General features: G+C 45.8%; 1 protein-coding gene across 1 annotated transcript in view; it reads left to right on the top strand.

Annotated features, from left to right (window-relative positions):
• The first annotated feature begins 5,723 nt into the window (after positions 1 to 5,723).
• The window catches only part of LOC140065502 (phospholipase A2 inhibitor NAI-like), a 39,776-nt gene continuing 21,583 nt past the window's right edge, over positions 5,724 to 23,916 (top strand). Inside the window, exons 1-2 of the mRNA XM_072113100.1 lie at positions 5,724 to 5,856; positions 6,388 to 6,513. Coding sequence (XP_071969201.1) covers positions 5,805 to 5,856; positions 6,388 to 6,513 — 178 coding nt within the window. The 5' untranslated portion in view covers positions 5,724 to 5,804. The remainder of the gene's footprint in view (positions 5,857 to 6,387; positions 6,514 to 23,916) is intronic.

Here is a 23,916-nt window from a genome sequence, read left to right as displayed (position 1 = left end):
ATGGTCAGTGGCGATGCCGCCATCATCAGCCTCACCATCCCGCTGCTTGGCCTGTTGAAAAACTCTCTGATCAGCATGAAGTCGGAAGCTTTGCGCTCGTCACAAGAGACGGGGGAAGAAGATTCCCTTGTTGATAGCCAAAGCACCCTCAGGTCTGTTTCTCAGCGCATATCGGAGGAGGTGGAGGAGGATGAGGAGGAAGAGGAGGAGAATGTTGGCGAGACACAAGAGGGGACCATTGTTCAGTCCTTCACTGTTCAGCGTGTATGGGCAGAAGAAGAGGAGTTGGAGGAGGAGGAAATGGACAGTCAGGCCAGTGAGGGGAGTGAATTCTTGCGCGTTGGTACTCTGGCGCATATGGCAGATTTCATGCTAGGCTGCCTATCCCGTGACCCTCGCGTTCAAAGAATTTATTCCAGCACCGATTACTGGGTATTCACTCTCCTGGACCCACGGTACAAGAAAAATCTTTCCACTCTCATCCCTGGAGAGGAAAGGAGTGTGAGAATACATGAATACCAGCAGGCCCTGGTGCACAAGCTGAAACAGTATTTCCCTTCTGACAGCGCTAGTGGCAGAGTGCGTAGTTCTGCGGGACATGTAGCGAGGGAGAGTAGGCGAGCAGGCAGCTTGTCCAGCACTGGCAAGGGTACGCTTTACAAGGCTTTTGCCAGCTTTATGTCACCCCAGCAAGACACTGTCACCTGTCCCCAGTCTCGGCAGAGTAGGGCTGATCTTTACAGAAAGATGGTGAGGGAGTACGTAGCTGACCATACCATCGTCCTAAATGATCACACAGCTCCCTACAAGTACTGGGTTTCAAAGCTGGACATGTGGCACGAACTGGCGCTGTACGCCTTGGAGGTTCTTGCCTGCCCTGCCGCTAGCATGTTGTCCGAGCGGGTTTTCAGTGCAGCTGGTGGCATCATCACCGATAAGCGTACACGCCTGTCGACTGACAGCGCTGACAGGCTGACGCTTATTAAGATGAATAAAGCCTTGATTTCTTATAATTTCCAATCTCCACCAGGTGAAGGAAGCTCAACCTGAATAATTTATGCACTCCTCCTCCTCATTTTCCTCCTTCTCCTCCTCTTTGTACACTAAAGCAGAGGAAACTGGCTATTTTTTGACAGGGTCCACTGGCTCTAGCTATAGTACTTTATGCATTTAATTTTTCTGGAGGGCCACCTACCCGGTCCTCTGTTTTAAACAATTTTTGGGACTGCCACATACAGGCACTCAATCTATTCAATTTTTCTGGAGGGCCACCTACCTGCTCCTCTGGTTTGAAAACTTTTTTGGACTGCCACATACAGGCACTCAATCTATTTCATTTTTCTGGAGGGCCACCTACCTGCCCCTCTGGTTTGAAAACTTTTTTGGACTGCCACATACAGGCACTCAATGTATTTCATTTTTCTGGAGGGCCACCTACCTGCTCCTCTGGTTTGAAAACTTTTTTGGACTGCCACATACAGGCACTATCCAAATTAAATTGTCTCCATAGAAGCCTCCACACGTTGTCTCCATTGCTACCTCCAAAAGTCGTCCATATAGCTGCCTCCATACATCGTCCCCTTATCAAACGAGGTGTGTCAGGCAGAAATTTGGGTTGTTTTCATGGATTCCACATCAAAGTTGTTAACTTTGTCGCCACCCTGCTGTGTTATCCACAAAATATACTGGCAAACTTTTATGATTAACCGATATTATTTCAGCGCTTCTTGCGCATCTGTTGATTACACTGCTGTGTAATCCACAAAATATACTGCCAAACTTTTACCATTTACGGATATTATTTCAGCGCTTCTTGCGCATCTGTTTACATTCCCCTTACCCGCCATATCCCAAACTTATAAGAACGCTACTACACTTAACTTGGTGGAGGCTGGGACCGAGTCTGACCCTGGGGCTGGTCATATACTGCCGACGCCGAGGATTGCGGGGCCTACCTCGGTCCAGGTCTCAAAGGCCTAATATACCTCCTCCTCCTCCCACCCCTCCTCCACCTCCTCCTCCTCCGAATTACCATCCGTGGGCATGGCGCCATCAGTCGGTAGCTCTAGGCACAGCAGCAGTGCCGTCGCTAAGCGACAGCAGGCGGTGCTCAAACTGCTGAGCCTAGGCGATAAAAGGCACACCGCCCAAGAGCTATTACAGGGCATTCCACATCAAACTTGTTAACTTTGTCGCCACCCTGCTGTGTAATCCACAAAATATACTGGCAAACTTTTATCATTTACCGATATTATTTCAGCGCTTCTTGCGCATCTGTTTACATTCCCCTCACCCGCCATATCCCAAACTTATAAGAACGCTACTACACTTGATCTTATACAAAAGGTTCTTAGAAGTGCTGTTTGGGGAGTAGCCTAGAGACAGGGGCGTGGATTGGCGAAAGCTCGCCTGGCAGCGGAGCGCCAGCTCCATCCCAAGATCCAACTAACATAGTTTTAACTGCAGCACCTTTAATCTACTACTAGTTCACTGCCTCCATACATGGTCCCCTTATCAAACGAGCTGTGTCAGGCAGAATTTTCAGGTGTTTCACCACATACATAGTGGAACTCGGCGCGTCTGTCGCCGCCATGCTGGAGACCTGCAGTTGCAATCATAGAAGCGCAATATGGATGCCCCATACTGTCGCTCTTAATCATGGAAGTCCTCTCCATGGCTGCCTCCAAATGTCGTCCCCTTATCAAACGAGCTGTGTCAGGCTCATTTTTCGGGTGTTTCACCAGATACGTTATGGAACTTGGTCACTATGTCGCCACCATGCTGTGTTATCGACTAAATATACCGTCAACCTTTTGTTCACAGAGGAAATAATTTCAGCGCTTCTTGCTCACCTCCTTTGGTTCCTCTCTGCCACCCATTGGTTTGAAGCCTGAGTCCATTTAGGGTATGTCGCCATGCCACTCTCTAGCCTGCCGCTGCCTCTGCATGCCGTCCCCTATAGTGTCAGGGTCAATTATTGGATGTTTTAGATGCTATCTAGCCTCATTCGGTCACTCTGTCATGGCCATGCTGTTGCCCATAATTTTGGCATAATGGTGCGATTAAGCAGCCTCAGAGGCATCCATGCATGCTGCTCCTGCTGTTTCCTGTCCATTTCCGTGGTGTTTCCATCCTTTTCTGAGGTTTCCAGGTGTTTGGCCAAGCTTCCCTGTGCAGAGCCTTGGTCCCCTTGAAAAATGCTCGAGTCTCCCATTGACTTCAATGGGGCTCGTTATTCGAGCACTCGAGCATCGGGAAAAGTTCGTCTCGAATAACGAGTACCCGAGCATTTTAGTGCTCGCTCATCTCTAGTGTCTATATGTTATTTTGACTGTTATATTTTCATCTCATAATTGCTTCCCCATTTTTAATGTAATGTGTTCATGTAATATGTTTTGGGCCTTTTTGTAATAATCTGTAACTATATGTGTATGCAACCAAGAAGCTAGCAACATGTAAGAACACTCCTCTCAAAGTATTTATGTGTCTGAATGCTTTAACCTGTCACAAAGTGTGTAACAATTGCCAGAAATCTACCTACACAATAAAGTTGTATTGTATCATATCGTAAGCAAAGTGTTATTGTCCAGAAAATATAGTAATAAAAAAAAATTCCAAAAAGTATGTTGCTTCCAATTGGTTTAAAAGTTCTGCTTAAAGGGGTTGAGTCATCAACAACAGTGGATACTTGTGGATACATGTATGATCTCACGTGGGTCTGACAGCTGGGACCTCCATAATCAGCTGAATGGGGACACATCTGGACTTTTCCTGCGCCATGACAGATGACACAGACAGTGTGCCCTAATGCTGAACCATGAAACTCACCGTACCTACTCATTCGTTCCACCCTAGGCAGTGGCCAGTAACTGGGTGACAATCCCTCCCTCCACCAAAAGGCAAAACACGGAGGCAAAGACAAAACAAACAAACAGTTAAGAATAGCCACCAGAGCTGGGTCACAACAAGAAGGGCAAACACAGTACAGAATTGCAAAGCAGAAGGGTAGTCTGAGTAAAGGCAGAAAGTCAGGATACCAGAATACTGAAATACACTACATCAATATACCAGGATCTTGCTGCAAACAGAAAATATAGCATGCATACAGCACTGACCAGGAGGAGCTTATAACAGAATCATGGTCCTGGCCCAGAAGGTGATTGGAGAAGAACACTGTCAATAACTGCGGGTTAAATACCGAAGAACCAAAGCATAGCTGCAGGAGACTTCCCGGGTGTGGTGCAGCAACAACCAAGGCAGCCAACTAGCATAAACCAGTGTTCAGAGTGAAAACAATATCACAATCAGCACATCCTCAGCCGCACTCCATAGGGAACGCTGACACGGATAATGCACATGATTCATATAACACTGAAACATTGTATGTAAAGAAATATTCAATTATCTAATAAAACAACATGTGATTTGTCTAAATGGGCTCAACTCTTGGGCTAATAAAAGCACAATCAAGAAACCCTAGATATCTCTTTGCTTCAGTTTGGGGCAAATACCAAAAAATGCTTCTACTGAGAACTGTACAGAAGGGGATTGTATCATGATAACATGGCCATTTTATTGTTTAATTTCTATACAATGTAAGAAAATGTATATGTAAAAGTACATAAAGGAAAAACAATAAAATGTCCTAGATCAAAAGATAGTCAGTTCTCCTAAGGAGGGGCATTGTCAGTGTCGTAAAAGATCTGGGGCACGGACCCCAATGCACATGTGCCAAATTCTCTTTAGTGTCGCGCCGGGGATTATGTTGCACGCGATCGTTTTGTGTCACAATCACGCCGGCTTTCACATGACACAAATCGGGGGCAGGCCGACTGACGATCCGACAGATTCGGACTACACACGGGAGTTAACAATTCAAATTGTGTCGCAAGATATGCACTTACATGCACCAGGAAGAAGAAAGTGAACTCCGGCAGACCTGAGCGAGGATGCGACACATGCAGGATCTCGGGTGCACGATCTTGGTGAATCGCAGAAGACTTCATCCTCGTCGGGCAATGCACCTCTGAGATCGCGGAGGGACCGGGTAGCTAAATGTGCCCCAATGTTCCCCAAATGTGGCCTTACATGTAATAATAGAACCTGCACTAAATACCTGTGTCCTCTAATTTCTCTAAAATTTGACCGGCACTGAATAATGCCACCTCTACTCTCCTATACTTAATGCTCCCTGATAGTGGTCCCTTTCTAATCATGCCCACTGTGCGGTGCCCCCAACTAATACTACCCACACTAAATAATGCCCTACCCATTTGCAAATAACACCATATTAAATAAGAAATGTCCCCACAGCCCAAGCAATAGTTTGCAGGAGCAGCCCAGACAATGGCCGCCTCCATCTACAGGAGTGTAACCAACAATGTCCCCCAATAGACAGTCGCTGGGCTGGATAAGCATTAATTGCTCATCTGCAGGTCATGACATGTGATGTCTTTTAGTTTAACTAACACATGTCGCCAATATTTTAGGAAAAACTTTATTTCCACAAATCGCCAATAAATTCTGGTTCATGACAAATCAAAATTTTTATAAAGTTCGGATCGAATTCTTCTCTGGCAAATTTGATTAGTTCATCTGTAGATACAATGTAAATCTTATCATCTTTGCGAAGTCTGATTCCTGGCAGCTTGTTCAGTAAAATGTCCATGTTAAGTTCATTCTAGTGAAATCTAGTCTTATTTTCTCAGGGTAATCTGTTTGTGCTGCATATCTTACCTTGTCACACCCTGGATACATAGGGGAGGATATAACAGGTCTCAGGAAGATTTGCAGGTCAGTTGAAGATGAAGTCTCTTCTTGGATTCCTCTGCTTCCTGGTGGCTCTCGTAGGAACAGGTAACTTTTTATTCTCTTTTATGAAGGCTGCCATGTTTTACATGACTTTTACCAACAATTATGATAATAATAATTTAGAATAAAGAGGGCTGAAGCCCCAATCAAAGTGGACAAGAGGAAACCCTTACCATTATAATTTGGGAGTCCTGGAATGTGGGTTCTAAAATTAAATCTTAGAAGAGGAAGAGAGAGAAGAGAGTGGACAAGGTGAGCAGAAGACCCTTTCGTTAGGTCTTTGTTGTTTGTTCTTCTTGCCCATGACTGTATCATGTGACTATGGGGGTTATCTTGGTGGTGGTGTATTTCCTGCCATAACTGTATAGACGAACTATTGGTTGGCCTGGCACATGGTAGGACTTTTACATGATGAGATCTCTTTAGAGTCAAGGGTCCAAAATTGGGCCATCTAGAATGATCCAATGGTCTAGCAACAACTTACAAATGTTACTATGTTGGGTGTTATATTATTCTCAGATTCAAGGACTTCAGTAGCTCCCAAAATTCACCACAATAAATGTTTTTGTCTTCTAGGAAATGCTCTTTCTTGCACATCTTGTCAGAGTTTAGTAACAGGTCAACCAACCTGTACAAATTCTTTAACCGTGCAATGTGCGGCCAATGAGCAGTGTTCCACCGCCTACCGAAAAACTGTGTCAGGTAAGTCATCTTGTCATGGACAAAAGAAGTAGAGTTTTGCTGCCACAATTCAAGTCCACAAAAGTAGATGCCAAAAATGTCACCAATTTTGTAGGCAAATAATCTTCTAACAGACAATCTAATAGTTGGACTTCGGATCTGAACTTTGGTATATTTTAGACAACTTATTTTTGGATCTTCTATTAGTTGCCATATTTTGTGGCAGAATTTGGCTTTAAGTTGGTGCATGTTAATCACTTGCTGGCAAACTAATGGTAGACTATCAGCTACTCTACCAAACAAGAGAGACCAAGAGAAGTGTGTATAGGCCAAAAAATATATACAAATCTTTATTCATTATTGACACCACATAACAAACATTTAAAAACACCTAAAAAGTACATGCGTACATGCAACCTTGACCCATGTATTGAGATCACAATAGATCGATACAAATCACATCACCCCAATAAACAGTAGATGTATTGTCTTATTGTTCCTGTCAAAATAATGAGTGAATGGGAACTTTAAATCATACATAAAGATGTTTGAAGTAAGTATATGCAGTTCACCTTTGGCAATATGCATATGGTGCTATAGGAACAAAAGGCACACTCTGAAGTGAGGGACCCCTGAGGAAGTCGCACCCAGCGACGAAACGCGTGGGGTATTTTCGCCCACATCGCCCCTTGCACACGCTCTGTTTATCTCAATCACTATGGATGGGTAACTATGTACCGCTGATCAGTCATTTCTCACTTCAGAGTGTGCCTTTTGTTCCTATAGCACCATATGCATATTGCCAAAGGTGAACTGCATATACTTACTTCAAACATCTTTATGTATGATTTAAAGTTCCCATTCACTCATTATTTTGACAGGAACAATAAGACAATACATCTACTGTTTATTGGGGTGATGTGATTTGTATTGATCTATTGTGATCTCAATACATGGGTCAAGGTTGTATGTACGCATGTACTTTTTAGGTGTTTTTAAATGTTTGTTATGTGGTGTCAATAATGAATAAAGATTTGTATATATTTTTTGGCCTATACACACTTCTCTTGGTCTCTCTTGTTTGGTAAATTTGTCACTGTAGTGTGTTGGCTGTTTTTGGTACCTTTATATTACTCTTTAGCTGTGCAGGTTTGTCCTATATCAGTGGTGGCGAACCTATGGCACGGGTGCCCGAGGCGGCACTCAGAGCCCTTTCTGTGGGCACCCGGGCCATCGCCCCAGTACACCAGACAGGACTCAAAGAATCTTCCTGCAGTTCCAAGCAACTTAAAAGATGCTGCTTTCAGTCATATTTTGATACTGACTTCGTTACTTGGGACTGTAGGAAGAGGGAGAATGAGTAGACAGGATTGAATTATCTTTGGAGGACCTTCTCCTGGTCCCACAATTCTCTGTGTACAGAGGGACACTGGAAAGCAGCTAAAATGATGAAAATTTTCCATCTTTCTACTGTGTTGCTGTCCTCGGGAGGCCAATATGATTGAAAGTTGTTGAACAGGGAGCAATAGGTTACTGCATTAATTTTTAGTTGGCACCTCGTGATAAATAAGGGGGGTTTTGGGTTGCAGTTCGACACTCGGCCGCAAGAAGGTTCGCCATCACTGTCCTATATGATAGACTATCAGCTACTAATTATACTTTCCAAAGATTTATAGATTATTTATTTTTTATGTGCAAATTCTGTTCTCAATATTATTCTGAGTTCTACAACTTTTCCTTCATCCATTGATTTATTGATTTATTTAACCTGTTGTTATAGCAATAACATTATTATAACATTACTATACATGAAGCACAACAATTTTCAAATTCTGATTGATCAACATTTCACAGAAGCCCTCAGTCCCGTTTTTATTTTACATCAATTTGTTTTTGTTTTATATCTTATATTTTATGTTTTATACATATTAGTCTCATTTCAATTTATAAACATTTCATCCATACTTTATGACGTGACCTGTGTGCGCCTCTTCTGACAGGGTTCAACGTAGAGCCACAAAAATGATAAGGGGTATGGAGGGTCTCAGTTATGAGGAAAGATTAAAATAACTAGATTTATTTAGTCTGGAAAAGAGACGACTACGAGGGGACATGATTAATTTATACAAATATATGAATGGTCCATACAAAAAATATGATGGTAAGTTGTTTCAGATTAAATCAAATCAAAAGACGAGGGGGCACTGTCTCCGTCTGGAGAAAACAGGGTTTAATCACCGGAGGTGACAGGGCTTCTCTACTATGAGAACTGTCAATCTGTGGAATAGCCGAGCTCAGGCGCTGGTCACAGCAGGAACAGCAGAGAGCTTCAAGAAGAGTCTAGATGCCTTTTTACACCTAAATAACCTTGGTGATTATGTTATATAGAATTGTTTCCCCTAAATCCCTTCCTCATCCAATCCCTTCCCTTCCTTGGTTGAACTTGATGGACATGTGTGTTTTTTCAACCGTATGAACTATGATACTATAATTAGAAATTCGGCAAGTCATTAAACAATAGAGAAGAACTGGTTATTATTGGCGGCCCAACTTTCTTTAAAATAGTCAGAGATGGTCCCAACCAGGTCTGGGGACAGACCGTGCACAATTTTAATATGTTCTGCTTCTTTCTATCAAGAATCATGAAGGGAGGGGGAATACATAATTTGCTATAGATTTTAATCTGAATTCCTCTGCGAGGTTTTTGTTTTGAAAAATTCCTTACATTATGTACCTATATAGATGCGGGATAGCTCCAGGCAAGCTGCCACAAATTTCACCTTATATGAACTTAAAAAAAAAAAAAAAGGTTAAAATGTTGCTTAGGTTTTTATTTATTTATTTATTTTTTTCAATGACAAGGAAGCTTTTAGCACAAGAAATGTATCCGTTCAAAGAAAAAAAAAAATCACAGCTTAAACGGAAGTTTATTAAGTTACGACTAGAGATGAGCGAGCACTAAAATGCTCGGGTACTCGTTATTCGAGACGAACTTTTCCCGATGCTCGAGTGCTCGTCTCGAATAACGAGCCCCATTGAAGTCAATGGGAGACTCGAGCATTTTTCAAGGGGACCAAGGCTCTGCACAGGGAAGCTTGGCCAAACACCTGGGAACCTCAGAAAAGGATGGAAACACCACGGAAATGGACAGGAAACAGCAGGGGCAGCATGCATGGATGCCTCTGAGGCTGCTTAATCGCACCATTATGCCAAAATAATGGGCAACAGCATGGCCATGACAGAGTGACAGAATGAGGCTAGATAGCATGTAAAACATCCAATAATTGACCCTGACCCTATAGGGGACGGCATGCAGAGGCAGCGGCAGCAGCGGCAGGCTAGAGAGTGGCATGGCGACATACCCTAAATGGACTCAGGCTTCAAACCAATGGGTGGCAGAGAGGAACCAAAGGAAGTGAGCAAGAAGCGCTCAAATAATATCGGTACATGATAAAAGTTTGCCAGTATATTTTGTGGATTACACAGCAGGGTGGCGACAAAGTTAACATGGAAGCCATGAAAACAACCCAAAATTCTGCCTGACACAGCTCGTTTGATAAGGGGACCATGTATGGAGGCAGTGAACTAGTAGTAGATTAAAGGTGCTGCAGTTAAAACTATGTTAGTTGAATCTTGGCATGGAGCTGGCGCTCCGCTGCCAGGCGAGCTTTCGCCAATCCAAGCCCCTGTCTCTAGGCCACTCCCCAAACAGCACTTCTAAGAACCTTTTGTATAAGATCAAGTGTAGTAGCGTTCTTATAAGTTTAGGATATGGCGGGTGAGGGGAATGTAAACAGATGCGCAAGAAGCGCTGAAATAATATTGGTAAATGATAAAAGTTTGCCAGTATATTTTGTGGATTACACAGCAGGGTGGCGACAAAGTTAACAAGTTTGTTGTGGAAGCCATGAAAACAACCCAAAATTCTGCCTGACACAGCTCGTTTGATAAGGGGACCATGTATGCCTACAGTTCATGCCAGTCGCTGCTCTGGCTGCCAGTCTCCTTTCGAATACAGTTTAAAATAATAACCCTCATCCATAAAGCTCTGTATAATGCTGCACCCCCCTACCTCTCCTCTCTTATCTCAGTCTATCGCCCAACCCGTGCTCTTAGATCCACCAGTGATCTTAGATCAACCTCTACCCTAGTGCGGACCTCCTACTCGCGTCTCCAAGACTTCTCTAGAGCTGCACCAATTCTATGGAATGCTCTGCCCCGGACTATCAGACTAATACCTAACCTCCAAAGTTTCAAACGTGCTCTTAAAACCCATTTCTTTAGGCAAGCCTATAACACTCATTAACTGCATGAAGTTTTAACTCTTCTACTAACCCGTCCTGTGTCGTCCTCCCATCTGTTATCCAGCAACCAACAGGCACCAGACTTCTATGCAGTCCCATTCACCCTGGACCTGGTGACGGCTGAGTGGTTCAAGCGACAGCAATTCCATTTATTATATTTTGTTCTATTCCCTAAGAAGAATGGCTTGACCATTAAAAATTCTTTTACCTCGTGTTACCCCATCATCTTCATAAACCATAAGCTCTGGCGAGCAGGGACCTCACTCCTGTTGTTCCATACAAATGTTGTGCTCTGTTACATTACATTTGTATTTGTTTCCTATGATTTGTAAAGCGCTACGGAATATGATGGCGCTATATAAATAAAGATTATTATTATTATTATTATGGAGGCAGTGAACTAGTAGTAGATTAAAGGTGCTGCACTTAAAACTATGTTAGTTGTATCTTGGGATGGAGCTGGCGCTCCGCTTCCAGGCAAGCTTTCGCCAATCCAAGCCCCTGTCTCTAGGCTACTCCCCAAACAGCACTTCTAAGAACCTTTTGTATAAGATCAAGTGTAGTAGCGTTCTTATAAGTTTGGGATATGGCGAGAGAGGGGAATATAAACAGATGCGCAAGAAGCGCTGAAATAATATCGGTAAATGATAAAAGTTTGCCAGTATCTTTTGTGGATTACACAGCAGGGTGGCGAGAAAGTTAACAAGTTTGATGTGGAATGCCCTGTAATAGCTCTTGGGCGGTGTGCCTTTTATCGGCTAGGCTCAGCAGTTTGAGCACCGCCTGCTGTCGCTTAGCGACGGCACTGCTGCTGTGCCTAGAGCTACCGACTGATGGCGCCATGGCCACGGATGGTAATTCGGAGGAGAAGGAGGTGGAGGAGGGGTGGGAGGAGGAGGAGGTATAGTAGGCCTTTGAGACCTGGACCGAGGTAGGCCCCGCAATCCTCTGCGTCGGCAGTATATCACCAGCCCCAGGGTCAGACTCGGTCCCAGCGTGCACCAAGTTAAGTGTAGTAGCGTTCTTATAAGTTTGGGATATGGCGGGTGAGGGGAATGTAAACAGATGCGCAAGAAACGCTGAAATAATATTGGTAAATGATAAAAGTTTGCCAGTATATTTTGTGGATTACACAGCAGGGTGGCGACAAAGTTAACAAGTTTGTTGTGGAAGCCATGAAAACAACCCAAAATTCTGCCTGACAAAGCTCGTTTGATAAGGGGACCATGTATGGAGGCAGTGAACTAGTAGTAGATTAAAGGTGCTGCAGTTAAAACTATGTTAGTTGGATCTTGGCATGGAGCTGGCGCTCCGCTGCCAGGCAAGCTTTCGCCAATCCAAGCCCGTGTCTCTAGGCTACTCCCCAAACAGCACTTCTAAGAACCTTTTGTATAAGATCAAGTGTAGTAGCGTTCTTATAAGTTTGGGATATGGCGAGAGAGGGGAATGTAAACAGATGCGCAAGAAGCGCTGAAATAATATCGGTAAATGCTAAAAGTTTGCCAGTATCTTTTGTGGATTACACAGCAGGGTGGCGAGAAAGTTAACAAGTTTGATGTGGAATGCCCTGTAATAGCTCTTGGGCGGTGTGCCTTTTATCGGCTAGGCTCAGCAGTTTGAGCACCGCCTGCTGTCGCTTAGCGACGGCACTGCTGCTGTGCCTAGAGCTACCGACTGATGGCGCCATGGCCACGGATGGTAATTCGGAGGAGGAGGAGGTGGAGGAGGGGTGGGAGGAGGAGGAGGTATAGTAGGCCTTTGAGACCTGGACCGAGGTAGGCCCCGCAATCCTCTGCGTCGGCAGTATATCACCAGCCCCAGGGTCAGACTCGGTCCCAGCGTGCACCAAGTTAAGTGTAGTAGCGTTCTTATAAGTTTGGGATATGGCGGGTGAGGGGAATGTAAACAGATGCGCAAGAAGCGCTGAAATAATATTGGTAAATGATAAAAGTTTGCCAGTATATTTTGTGGATAACACAGCAGGGTGGCGACAAAGTTAACAAGTTTGTTGTGGAAGCCATGAAAACAACCCAAAATTCTGCCTGACAAAGCTCGTTTGATAAGGGGACCATGTATGGAGGCAGTGAACTAGTAGTAGATTAAAGGTGCTGCAGTTAAAACTATGTAAGTTGGATCTTGGCATGGAGCTGGCGCTCCGCTGCCAGGCGAGCTTTCGCCAATCCAAGCCCGTGTCTCTAGGCTACTCCCCAAACAGCACTTCTAAGAACCTTTTGTATAAGATCAAGTGTAGTAGCGTTCTTATAAGTTTAGGATATGGCGGGTGAGGGGAATGTAAACAGAAGCGCAAGAAGCGCTGAAATAATATTGGTAAATGATAAAAGTTTGCCAGTATATTCTGTGGATAACACAGCTGGGTGGCGACAAAGTTAACAACTTTGATGTGGAATCCATGAAAACAACCCAAATTTCTGCCTGACACACCTCGTTTGATAAAGGGACGATGTATGGAGGCAGCTATATGGACGACTTTTGGAGGTAGCAATGGAGACAACGTGTGAAGGCTGCTATGGAGACAATTTAATTTGGATAGTGCCTGTATGTGGCAGTCCAAAAAAGTTTTCAAACCAGGGGAGCAGGTAGGTGGCCCTTCAGAAAAATGGAATAGATTGAGTGCCTGTATGTGGCAGTCCAAAAAAGTTTTCAAACCAGAGGAGCAGGTAGGTGGCCCTCCAGAAAAATGGAATAGTTTGAGTGCCTGTATGTGGCAGTCCAAAAAAGTTTTCAAACCAGAGGAGCAGGTAGGTGGCCCTCCAGAAAAATTGAATAGATTGAGTGCCTGTATGTGGCACTCACAAAAATTGTTTAAAACAGAGGACCGGGTCGGTGGCCCTCCAGAAAAATTAAATGCATAAAGTACTATAGCTAGAGCCAGTGGGCCCTGTCAAAAAATAGCCAGTTTCCTCTGCTTTACTGTACAAAGAGGAGGAGAAGGAGGAAAATGAGGAGGAGGAGGAGTGGATATATTATTCAGGTTGAGCTTCCTTCACCTGGTGGAGATTGGAAATTAGGAGAAATCCAGGCTTTATTCATCTTAATAAGCGTCAGCCTGTCAGCGCTGTCAGTCGACAGGCGTGTACGCTTATCGGTGATGATGCCACCAGCTGCACTGAGAACACGCTCGGACAAGACGCTAGCGGCAGGGCAGGCAAGAACCTCCAAGGCGTACAGCGCCAGTTCGTGCCACATGTCCAGCTTTGAAACCCAGTAGTTGTAGGGAGCTGTGTGATCATTTAGGACGATGGTATGGTCAGCTACGTACTCCCTCACCATCTTTCTGTAAAGATCAGCCCTACTCTGCCGAGACTGGGGACAGGTGACAGTGTCTTGCTGGGGTGACATAAAGCTGGCAAAAGCCTTGTAAAGCGTACCCTTGCCAGTGCTGGACAAGCTGCCTGCTCGCCTACTCTCCCTCGCTACTTGTCCCGCAGAACTACGCACTCTGCCGCTAGCGCTGTCAGAAGGGAAATACTGTTTCAGCTTGTGCACCAGGGCCTGCTGGTATTCATGCATTCTCACACTCCTTTCCTCTCCAGGGATGAGAGTGGAAAGATTTTGCTTGTACCGTGGGTCCAGGAGAGTGAACACCCAGTAATCGGTGCTGGAATAAATTCTTTGAACGCGAGGGTCACGGGATAGGCAGCCTAGCATGAAATCTGCCATATGCGCCAGAGTACCAACGCGTAAGAATTCACTCCCCTCACTGGCCTGACTGTCCATTTCCTCCTCCTCCAACTCCTCCAACTCCTCTTCTTCTGCCCATACACGCTGAACAGTGAAGGACTCAACAATGGTCCCCTCTTGTGTCTCGCCAACATTCTCCTCCTCTTCCTCCTCATCCTTCTCCACCTCCACCTCCTCCGATATGCGCTGAGAAACAGACCTAAGGGTGCTTTGGCTATCAACAAGGGAATCTTCTTCCCCCGTCTCTTGTGACGAGCGCAAAGCTTCCGACTTCATGCTGATCAGAGAGTTTTTCAACAGGCCAAGCAGCGGGATGGTGAGGCTGATGATGGCGGCATCGCCGCTGACCATCTGTGTTGACTCCTCAAAGTTACTCAGCACCTGACAGATATCAGACATCCACGTCCACTCCTCATTGTAGACTTGAGGAAGCTGACTGACCTGACTACCAGTTCTGGTGGAAGTTGACATCTGGCAGTCTACAATCGCTCGGCGCTGCTGGTAAACTCTGGATAACATGGTCAGTGTTGAATTCCACCTCGTGGGCATGTCGCACAACAGTCGGTGAGCGGGCAGTTGGAGGCGGCGCTGCGCTGCCCTGAGAGGGGCAGCATCTGTGCTGGACTTCCTGAAATGCGCACAGATGCGGCGCACCTTCGTGAGCAAATCAGACAGATTGGGGTATGTCTTGAGGAGACGCTGAACTATCAGATTTAACACATGGGCAAGGCATGGCACATGTGTCAGTCTGCCGAGTTGCAGAGCCGCCACCAGGTTACGGCCATTGTCACACACAACCATGCCTGGCTTCAAGTTCAGCGGTGCCAGCCACAGATCAGTCTGCGCCGTGATGCCCTGTAATAGTTCTTGGGCGGTGTGCCTTTTATCGCCTAGGCTCAGCAGTTTGAGCACCGCCTGCTGTCGCTTAGCGACGGCACTGCTGCTGTGCCTAGAGCTACCGACTGATGGCGCCATGCCCACGGATGGTAGTTCGGAGGAGGAGGTGGAGGAGGGGTGGGAGGAGGAGGAGGCATAGTAGGCCTGAAACACCTGGACCGAGGTAGGCCCTGCAATCCTTGGCGTCGGCAGTATATGACCAGCCGCAGGGTCAGACTCGGTCCCAGCCTCCACCAAGTTAACCCAATGTGCCGTCAGCGATATATAGTGGCCCTGCCCGGCAGCACTCGTCCACGTGTCCGTGGTCAGGTGGACCTTGTCAGAAACGGCGTTGGTCAGGGCACGGATGATGTTGTCTGACACGTGCTGGTGCAGGGCTGGGACGGCACATCGGGAAAAGTAGTGGCGGCTGGGGACCGAATACCGAGGGGCGGCCGCCGCCATAAGGTTGCGAAAGGCCTCGGTCTCTACTAGCCTATAGGGCAGCATCTCCAGGCTGAGCAATCTGGAGATGTGGACATTAAGGGCTTGGGCGTGCGGGTGGGTTGCACTATATTTGCGTTTCCGCTCCAGCGTCTGGGGTATGGAGAGCTGAACGCTGGTGGATGCTGTGGAGGATCGTGGAGGCGACGATGGGGTTTTTGTGGCAGGGTCCTGGGCAGGGGGCTGACTATCAGCTGACACAGGGGAAGGAGCAGTGGTGTGCACGGCCGGAGGTGAACGGGCTTGTTGCCACTGAGTGGGGTGTTTAGCATTCATATGCCTGCGCATACTGGTGGTAGTTAAGCTATTAGTGGTGGAACCCCTGCTGATCCTGGTTTGGCAAATGTTGCACACCACAGTCCGTCGGTCATCCGGTGTTTCCTTAAAGAACCTCCAGACTTCTGAAAATCTAGCCCTCGCCGCAGGAGCCCTCGCCACGGGAGCTTTACTAGTTGACACATTTGGCGCTGATGCACCAGGTCTGGCCCTGCCTCTCCGTCTGGCCCCACCACTGCCTCTTCCAACCTCTTCTGGTCGAGGACTCTCCTCCGTCTCAGAAGCACTGTGTTCACCCGGCCTCTCAACCCAGCTTGGGTCTGTCACCTCATCATCCTCCGATCCCTCAGTCTGCTCCCCCCTCGGACTTCCTGCCCTGACAACAACTTCCCCACTGTCTGACAACCGTGTCTCCTCATCGTCGGACACCTCTTTACACACTTCTTCCACTACGTCAAGAAGGTCATCATCACCCACAGACTGCGACTGGTGGAAAACCTGGGCATCGGAAAATTGCTCAGCAGCAACCGGACAAGTGGTTTGTGACTGTGGGAAGGGTCCAGAAAACAGTTCCTCAGAGTATGCCGGTTCAAATGCCAAATTTTCCTGGGAGGGGGCAGACTGGGGGGGAGGAGGCTGAGGTGCAGGAGCTGGAGGAGTGCCGATTTCGGTGACATGGGTGGACTGCGTGGAAGACTGACTGGTGGACAAATTGCTCGAAGCATTGTCGGCAATCCACGACATCACCTGTTCGCACTGTTCTGGCCTCAACAGTGCTCTACCACGAGTCCCAGTAACTTCAGACATGAACCTAGGGAGTGTAGCTCTGCGGCGTTCCCCTGCTCCCTCATAAGCAGGTGGTGTCTCACCCCGCCCAGGACCACGGCCTCTGACCCCTGCAGTAGTTGGACGCCCACGTCCCCGCCCTCGTCCTCTACCCCTAGCCCTCGGGTTAAACATTTTGAAAATGAGAGTTATAACTTTAATTTTTTTTTTACTTTTTTTTGTGTTTTTTGTTTTTTTTTGTGTTTTTTAGTTTTTAAAACCAAACGATGCTATCCTATTGCTATGGCTATTTTCTAGCCAAGTATGAAAGCACACTGCTATGCCAGATGAGATGACGCTGAGTTATTAAAAAAATAAACGTAAAATAAAAAAGGAAATGGCAGACTGTGCCTAATTGAAATCCAACCCCTAATAAATTTTCCCACTTCGGTCTTTGCGATGGATATGTGCGTCACTAAGCGCAAAACACAGCGGTCGCAACTCTCACTACAAATTGCTCACAATTTGCTAGTAGATGCACTGCAGCAAGGACAGCCACCAGCAGATCAACCAGAAATCAAATATATATAACGCTACTGTAGGCGTAAGTAAGCCGTTTGGATTCTCCTATGGCTATTTTCTAGCCAAGTATGAAAGCACACTGATGAGATGACGCTAAGTTATGAAAAAATAAACGTAAAATAAAAAGTAAATGGCAGACTGTGCCTAATTGAAATCCAACTCCTAATAAATTTTCCCACTTCGGTCTTTGCGATGGATATGTGCGTCACTAAGCGCAAAACACAGCGGTCGCAACTCTCACTACGAATTGCTCACAATTTGCTAGTAGATGCACTGCAGCAAGGACAGCCACCAGCAGATCAACCAGAAATCAAATATATATAACGCTACTGTAGGCGTAAGTAAGCCGTTTGGATTCTCCTATGGCTATTTTCTAGCCAAGTATGAAAGCACACTGATGAGATGACGCTAAGTTATGAAAAAATAAACGTAAAATAAAAAGTAAATGGCAGACTGTGCCTAATTGAAATCCAACTCCTAATAAATTTTCCCACTTCGGTCTTTGCGATGGATATGTGCGTCACTAAGCGCAAAACACAGCGGTCGCAACTCTCACTACGAATTGCTCACAATTTGCTAGTAGATGCACTGCAGCAAGGACAGCCACCAGCAGATCAACCAGAAATCAAATATATATAACGCTACTGTAGGCGTAAGTAAGCCGTTTGGATTCTCCTATGGCTATTTTCTAGCCAAGTATGAAAGCACACTAATGAGATGACGCTGAGTTATGAAAAAATAAACGTAAAATAAAAAGTAAATGGCAGACTGTGCCTAATTGAAATCAAACCCCTAATAAATTTTCCCACTTTGGTGTTTGAGGTGGATATGTGTGTCACTAAGAGCTAAACACAACGGTAGCAAGTCCCCCTGCAAATTCCTCACAATATGGTACTAACTGCAAATAAAAAAAATAAAAAGTATAACGTTATTGTAGCCCTAAGAAGGGCTGTTGGGTTCTTGTTGAATCACTCCTGCCTAACACTATTCTAATAGAACACCCTAACGCTTTCCCTGACCAGCAGCAGCTCTCTCCCTAGCGGCATCCAGACACAGAATGATCCGAGCAGCGCGGGCAGCGGCTAGTCTATCCCAGGGTCACCTGATCTGGCCAGCCAACCACTGCTATCGACGTGTAAGGGTACCACGTCATGCTGGGTGGAGTGCAGAGTCTCCTGGCTTGTGATTGGCTCTGTTTCTGGCCGCCAAAAAGCAAAACGGCGGGAGCTGCCATTTTCTCGAGCGGGCGAAGTATTCATCCGAGCAACGAGCAGTTTCGAGTACGCTAATGCTCGAACGAGCATCAAGCTCGGACGAGTATGTTCGCTCATCTCTAGTTACGACTTATCATGAAAAGACCAAAACAATAAAACATTATTTTAAAACAGAAAATCGAAAATAGGTCTGGGGTAATGTTCTTTTGTAATATTTGTGTCTTCAATAACATTATCCACAAGACAATGGATACAATATAATCATATGGCGATCCCAACCCATAATCAGTGCCACACATCCGCCACTGACCTACACCATGTCACCAGAATTTGGGGTTCAGTCCATCCTGTAAGACGCATAGAAGTCAATTTCATCCTCCCCCCCTATCATACATTAATCCCCAGATTAAGACCGCCATGTGCCCGGCGCTTTATGGATATTACAGCCCCTACAAGTATGCAATGACTTTCTACCTATGATATTAAAATCAGGTTTTTGGGGAATAGAGGATGTGTCCCCTCTGTCTGCTTTCAATCCGGGGTTTCCAGACCTTTGAAGGACTCCACGATCCTGAAATGGTTCTTGTGTAAATTTATATTGAAAGCAGGTGGAGGAGGATTTCATGAGTGAAGGTCCCTTCCAAGTATAAAATTTGGTGGGTGGTTCAGGTGGCCATAGGCCCCGCCAGAAGCTTTGGGCCCCGGACTACTGCCCAAACCACCCATATTATAATTTGCCTTTGTGCCATGTTCCTTCTTAACAAATGTGCAAATATTGTTAAATATTGGTCTGTAGTTGACAAACCGCATTAGATGTCTCACAGCGCCATTGCACAGAACAGTCAGATCAGAGGCAGCAATGAGTTTCCAGCACGGACCCTCGTCTGTAAGGAGATATATAGGTGACAAACACATTCTATTATATTCCAATTTAAAAATATTCATGGTGCCATGAGAGAAAAGGAGAATTATTCTCACCGTTAATTCGGTTTCCATTAGTCCACCATGACGGCCCCAACTGGAGGATGACCCTTGACCTCTGTAGGGACAGGAAGCAGAGAGGTTAAATACCCCACCCCGGCATCCGTACTCCAGTGGCTACCAAATAACTACACCGCTCTTGGATGCAACCCATTTATTGTATTTTACTATTACACACAGAACAAATAGGCAATTTTCCTAAACTTAGACTTTTCAAAATTTTAGGGTGGGAATATATATGGGCCGTCATGGTGGACTAATGGAATCCGAATTAACGGTGAGAATAATTCTCCTTTTCCATAGCGTCCCCCATGACGGCCCCAACTGGAGATGTACCAGATAATCAATTAGGGGGGGACAACAGCTTGTAATACCTTCCTTCCGAAGGACTGGTCTCTAGCACTCTGAACATCTAGCCTATAGTGTTTGACAAAAGTTAGGTGAGTAGAACAGGTAACTGCTCTACATATATCCTCTAGTGAGGTACCACGTTTCTCAGCCCAAGAGGCTGCCACTCCTCTGGTTGAGTGGGCCCTAATAGTGCCCAGAATGTCCAAGTTGTTGGCATCATAAGCTTCTTTGATGACAGTCCGGATCCATCTAGCAATGGACACTTTTGAAGCTTTTTTGCCCTTGTTCCTTCCTTTGAATTGTAGGAGAATGTTGTCATCTTTCCTCCAGGACTTGGTAAATTCAAGATAATGTAGAAGGTATCTTCTGACGTCCAATGTATGCCACTCTGATTCTCTGGCATGTCTTGGGTTCTGACAAAAGGAAGGTAGAATAATCTCTTGGTTACGGTGAAAGGATGAGGCCACCTTGGGTGTGAAGGTTTTATCTAACATTAGCACGACCTTATCCTCATACATTTTAAGATAGGGCTCTTTAATTGACAAGGTTTGGATTTCTCCCAAACGCCTAGCTGTCGTTATGGCTATAAGAAAGGTGAGTTTTAACATCAGCTCTCTAATTTTAACCATTTCTAGGGGTTCAAATGGTACTTTCGTGAGGTGGTTCAGTACTAATGAGAGATCCCAATTTGGGATATTGGGGGTCATTTACTAAGGGCCCGAATCGCGTTTTCCCGACGTGTTACCCGAATATTTCCGATTTGCGCCGATTGTACCTTAATTGCCCCGGGATTGTGTCGCACGCGATCGGATTGTGGCGCATCGGCGCCGGCATGCGCGCGACGGAAATCGGGGGGCGTGGCCGAACGAAAACCCGACGTATTCGGAAAAACCGCCGCATTTAAAAACCGAAAAAGTGTCGCTTGGTGACCGCTTACCTTCACCTGGTCCGAGGTGGTGCATTCCGGCGCGTGGAGATGATTTTCAGCGCAGCAGCGCCACCTGGTGGACGGCGGAGGAACTGCCTTCATGAATCCCGGCCGGACCCGAATCCAGAGCAGAGAACGCGCCGCTGGATCGCGAATGGGCCGGGTAAGTAAATTTGCCCCATTTTGTTTTATGTGTGGCCTTAGTCTAGCGGTAGCTTTGACAAACCTTTGAATCCACCTGTTTTCCGCTAGTGAGATGTCGAAGAATGCGCTGAGGGCTGAGATCTGGACTTTTAAAGAACTTGTCTTAAGGCCCTTGTCAAATCCTGCCTGCAGGAAGTCCAGCACCTGTGAAATGTTAGGGGACAGTTGGTTAGGAGGAGTCCTGCCACAAAAGGATACAAATCTTCCCCATATCCTGGAATAGATTTTGTGAGTAACTGGCTTGCGGCTCGCCTTGAGCGTGGAAATTACCTTATTTGATAATCCTTTGGATATCAGCAACATCCTTTCAGGATCCATACCGAGAGCTGGAGAGCCTGTGGATTTGGATGGTATACTGAACCCTGGAACAGAAGGTCGTTTAGAGGTTCCAGCATGATAGGTTCTTCCAACGCCATCTTCCCTAACCACGGGAACCAGTTCCTCTTTGGCCACCAGGGTACAATGAGAATAACCCTTGCTTGGTCCTCTCTGATCTTCTGAACAACTCGTGCTATGAGAGGTAGGGGAGGAAATGCATACATCAGAGGTCCGCTCCAGGACTGACTGAAGGCGTCTCTTTGACCAAACGGAGTCTTTGGTTCTAGAGAGAAGAAATGAGGCAAAGAGATCTATTGCTGGTTGTCCCCATCTTTGTGTGAGACGTGCAAAGATGTTCTCATTCAGACACCATTCGTTCTGGTCTATGACCTGACGACTGAGATAGTCCGCTATCAGATTCTCTTCCCACCTTTGGATGGGTGGCTGAGAGGGAGCAGATGTTGATTTCCGCCCATGCAAATATCTTCCCTGAAAGACTGAGAAGATCGGAGTTCCTGGTACCTCCTTATTGAAGAAGATAAGCCACCGTGGTGGTATTGTCCGAGTATATCCTTACATGTTTCCCCTTTAATTTTAGAGTGCTGGCTCTTAAAGTCTCTAAAACGGCTCTCAATTCTCTGTAGTTTGAGGATCGGGATCTGCTTGACCGTGGCCATAGTCTCTGTGTCCGGAGACCTGCTACGTCTGCTCCCCAGCCTGACTGACTCGCATCCGTCTGGATATTTATTACTGGCCAGGGATGCCATGATACTCCTCTTCCCAGATTTGAAGGGTTCTTCCACCAATTCACGGATCGCTTGACTACTTCTGGTATCTGTATTCTTTGATTTAGGTGTTGAGGATTTTTGTCCCAGGAGGCCAATATCCAACTCTGAAGGGATCTTGTGTGACTCTGGCTCCACTGTACACACTGTATGCATGAAGTCATAATTCCAAGGATTCTCATGGCTTCTCTTACTGTGCATTGATTTCTTCCATGAAATACAATAGTCTGCTGTATCAGACTTGTTGTTTTCTCTGGTGGTAAGAAGGACATTTGCTGAATTGAATCCAACAATGTTCCTAAAAAGACTACTTCCGTACTTGGGGTTAGTTTGGACTTCTCCAAATTGATTATCCAGCCTAACTGACACAAGGTTATCATCGTGACGTCCCGGTGCTGTATTAGTTCCTGTCTTGAACTGGCCACCACTAACAAGTCGTCCAGATAGGGAATTACTAATATCCCTTTTTTCCTCAGGAATGCTACCACTTCTACCATAAGTTTTGTGAATGTCCTTGGGGCCGAAGAGATCTCAAAAGGCAGTGCCTTGTATTGAAAATGAACTTCCTCTCCCCTGGGCGATAGTACTGCGAACCTGAGGAATTTTTGTGAGGTTGAGTGTATTGGCACATAGTAGTACGCATCTCTTAGATCTATTGTACACATGAATGCTCCCGGTTGGATCAGGACAGCTGCTGAGTTCACTGTTTCCATCTTGAATTTCCGGTTGCGTACATATCTGTTCAGGTTCTTCAGATTGCAAATCATCCTGAATGTGCCATTCGGCTTTTTTATGAAGAAGAGGGGAGAGTAGTGTCCTTCCCTTAGATGTTCCTGAGCCACAGGGATGATTACGTCTAAATGGATCAATTTCTGTATCTCTGACCATAGTAGGACTGAGAGGTTTTCTGAGGGTTGTTCTGTCAAGACAAACTTTTTGGGAGGAAGAGAGGTTAGCTCTATGCGGTAACCTTCTTGAAGAATACTTAATATCCAGGGATTCGATGTAATTTGATCCCACTGTGAATGGAATTCCAACAATCTTCCCCCCACTCTGGCGTCATTGTTTTCTGTAAGCTGGGGCAGAGTTACTGGCGCTAAGGAGGAAACCTCTTCCTCTCCCTCCTTTAGGGTAGCTCCACCTGCCCTGCTTGCCTTTCCCTCTGTAAAACTGCTTCTTATCCTTGAAATCCTGAAAGGGCTGTTTCCTTGGATTACTTCTTGATTCTGGAAAGCCTTTCTTTCTATCTGCCGCTTTTTCTAGAAGCGTGTCCAATTCAGAACCGAAAAGATATTCCCCTTTGAATGGAATACCACATAGTTTTGACTTTGACCTGAAATCTCCAGTCCATTGGCGAAGCCAAAGTGATCTCCTGACTGAATTAGATAGTGCACCTTCTTTGGCGCTTATTCTTACTCCTTCTGCTGAGGCATCTGCGATGAAAGCTGTAGCCGCTCTCAATGTGGGGAAGGTACTTAACAGCATCTCTCTCGGAGTGCCGTCTCTGACATGGTTTTCCAATTCGGTTATCCAGTGAAAGAGGGTACGAGCCATGGATGTCATGGCGATATTGGATTTTAAATTTAACATGGCACACTCCCATGTCTTTTTTAGAAGGCTGTCCTCTTTCCGAT

The sequence above is a fragment of the Engystomops pustulosus genome, chromosome 6, assembly GCF_040894005.1.
Source record: "Engystomops pustulosus chromosome 6, aEngPut4.maternal, whole genome shotgun sequence".
Taxonomy (NCBI): domain Eukaryota; kingdom Metazoa; phylum Chordata; class Amphibia; order Anura; family Leptodactylidae; genus Engystomops; species Engystomops pustulosus.
The sequence above is the reverse complement of the archived record's forward strand: the minus strand, read 5'-3'. Positions and strand labels throughout refer to the sequence as shown.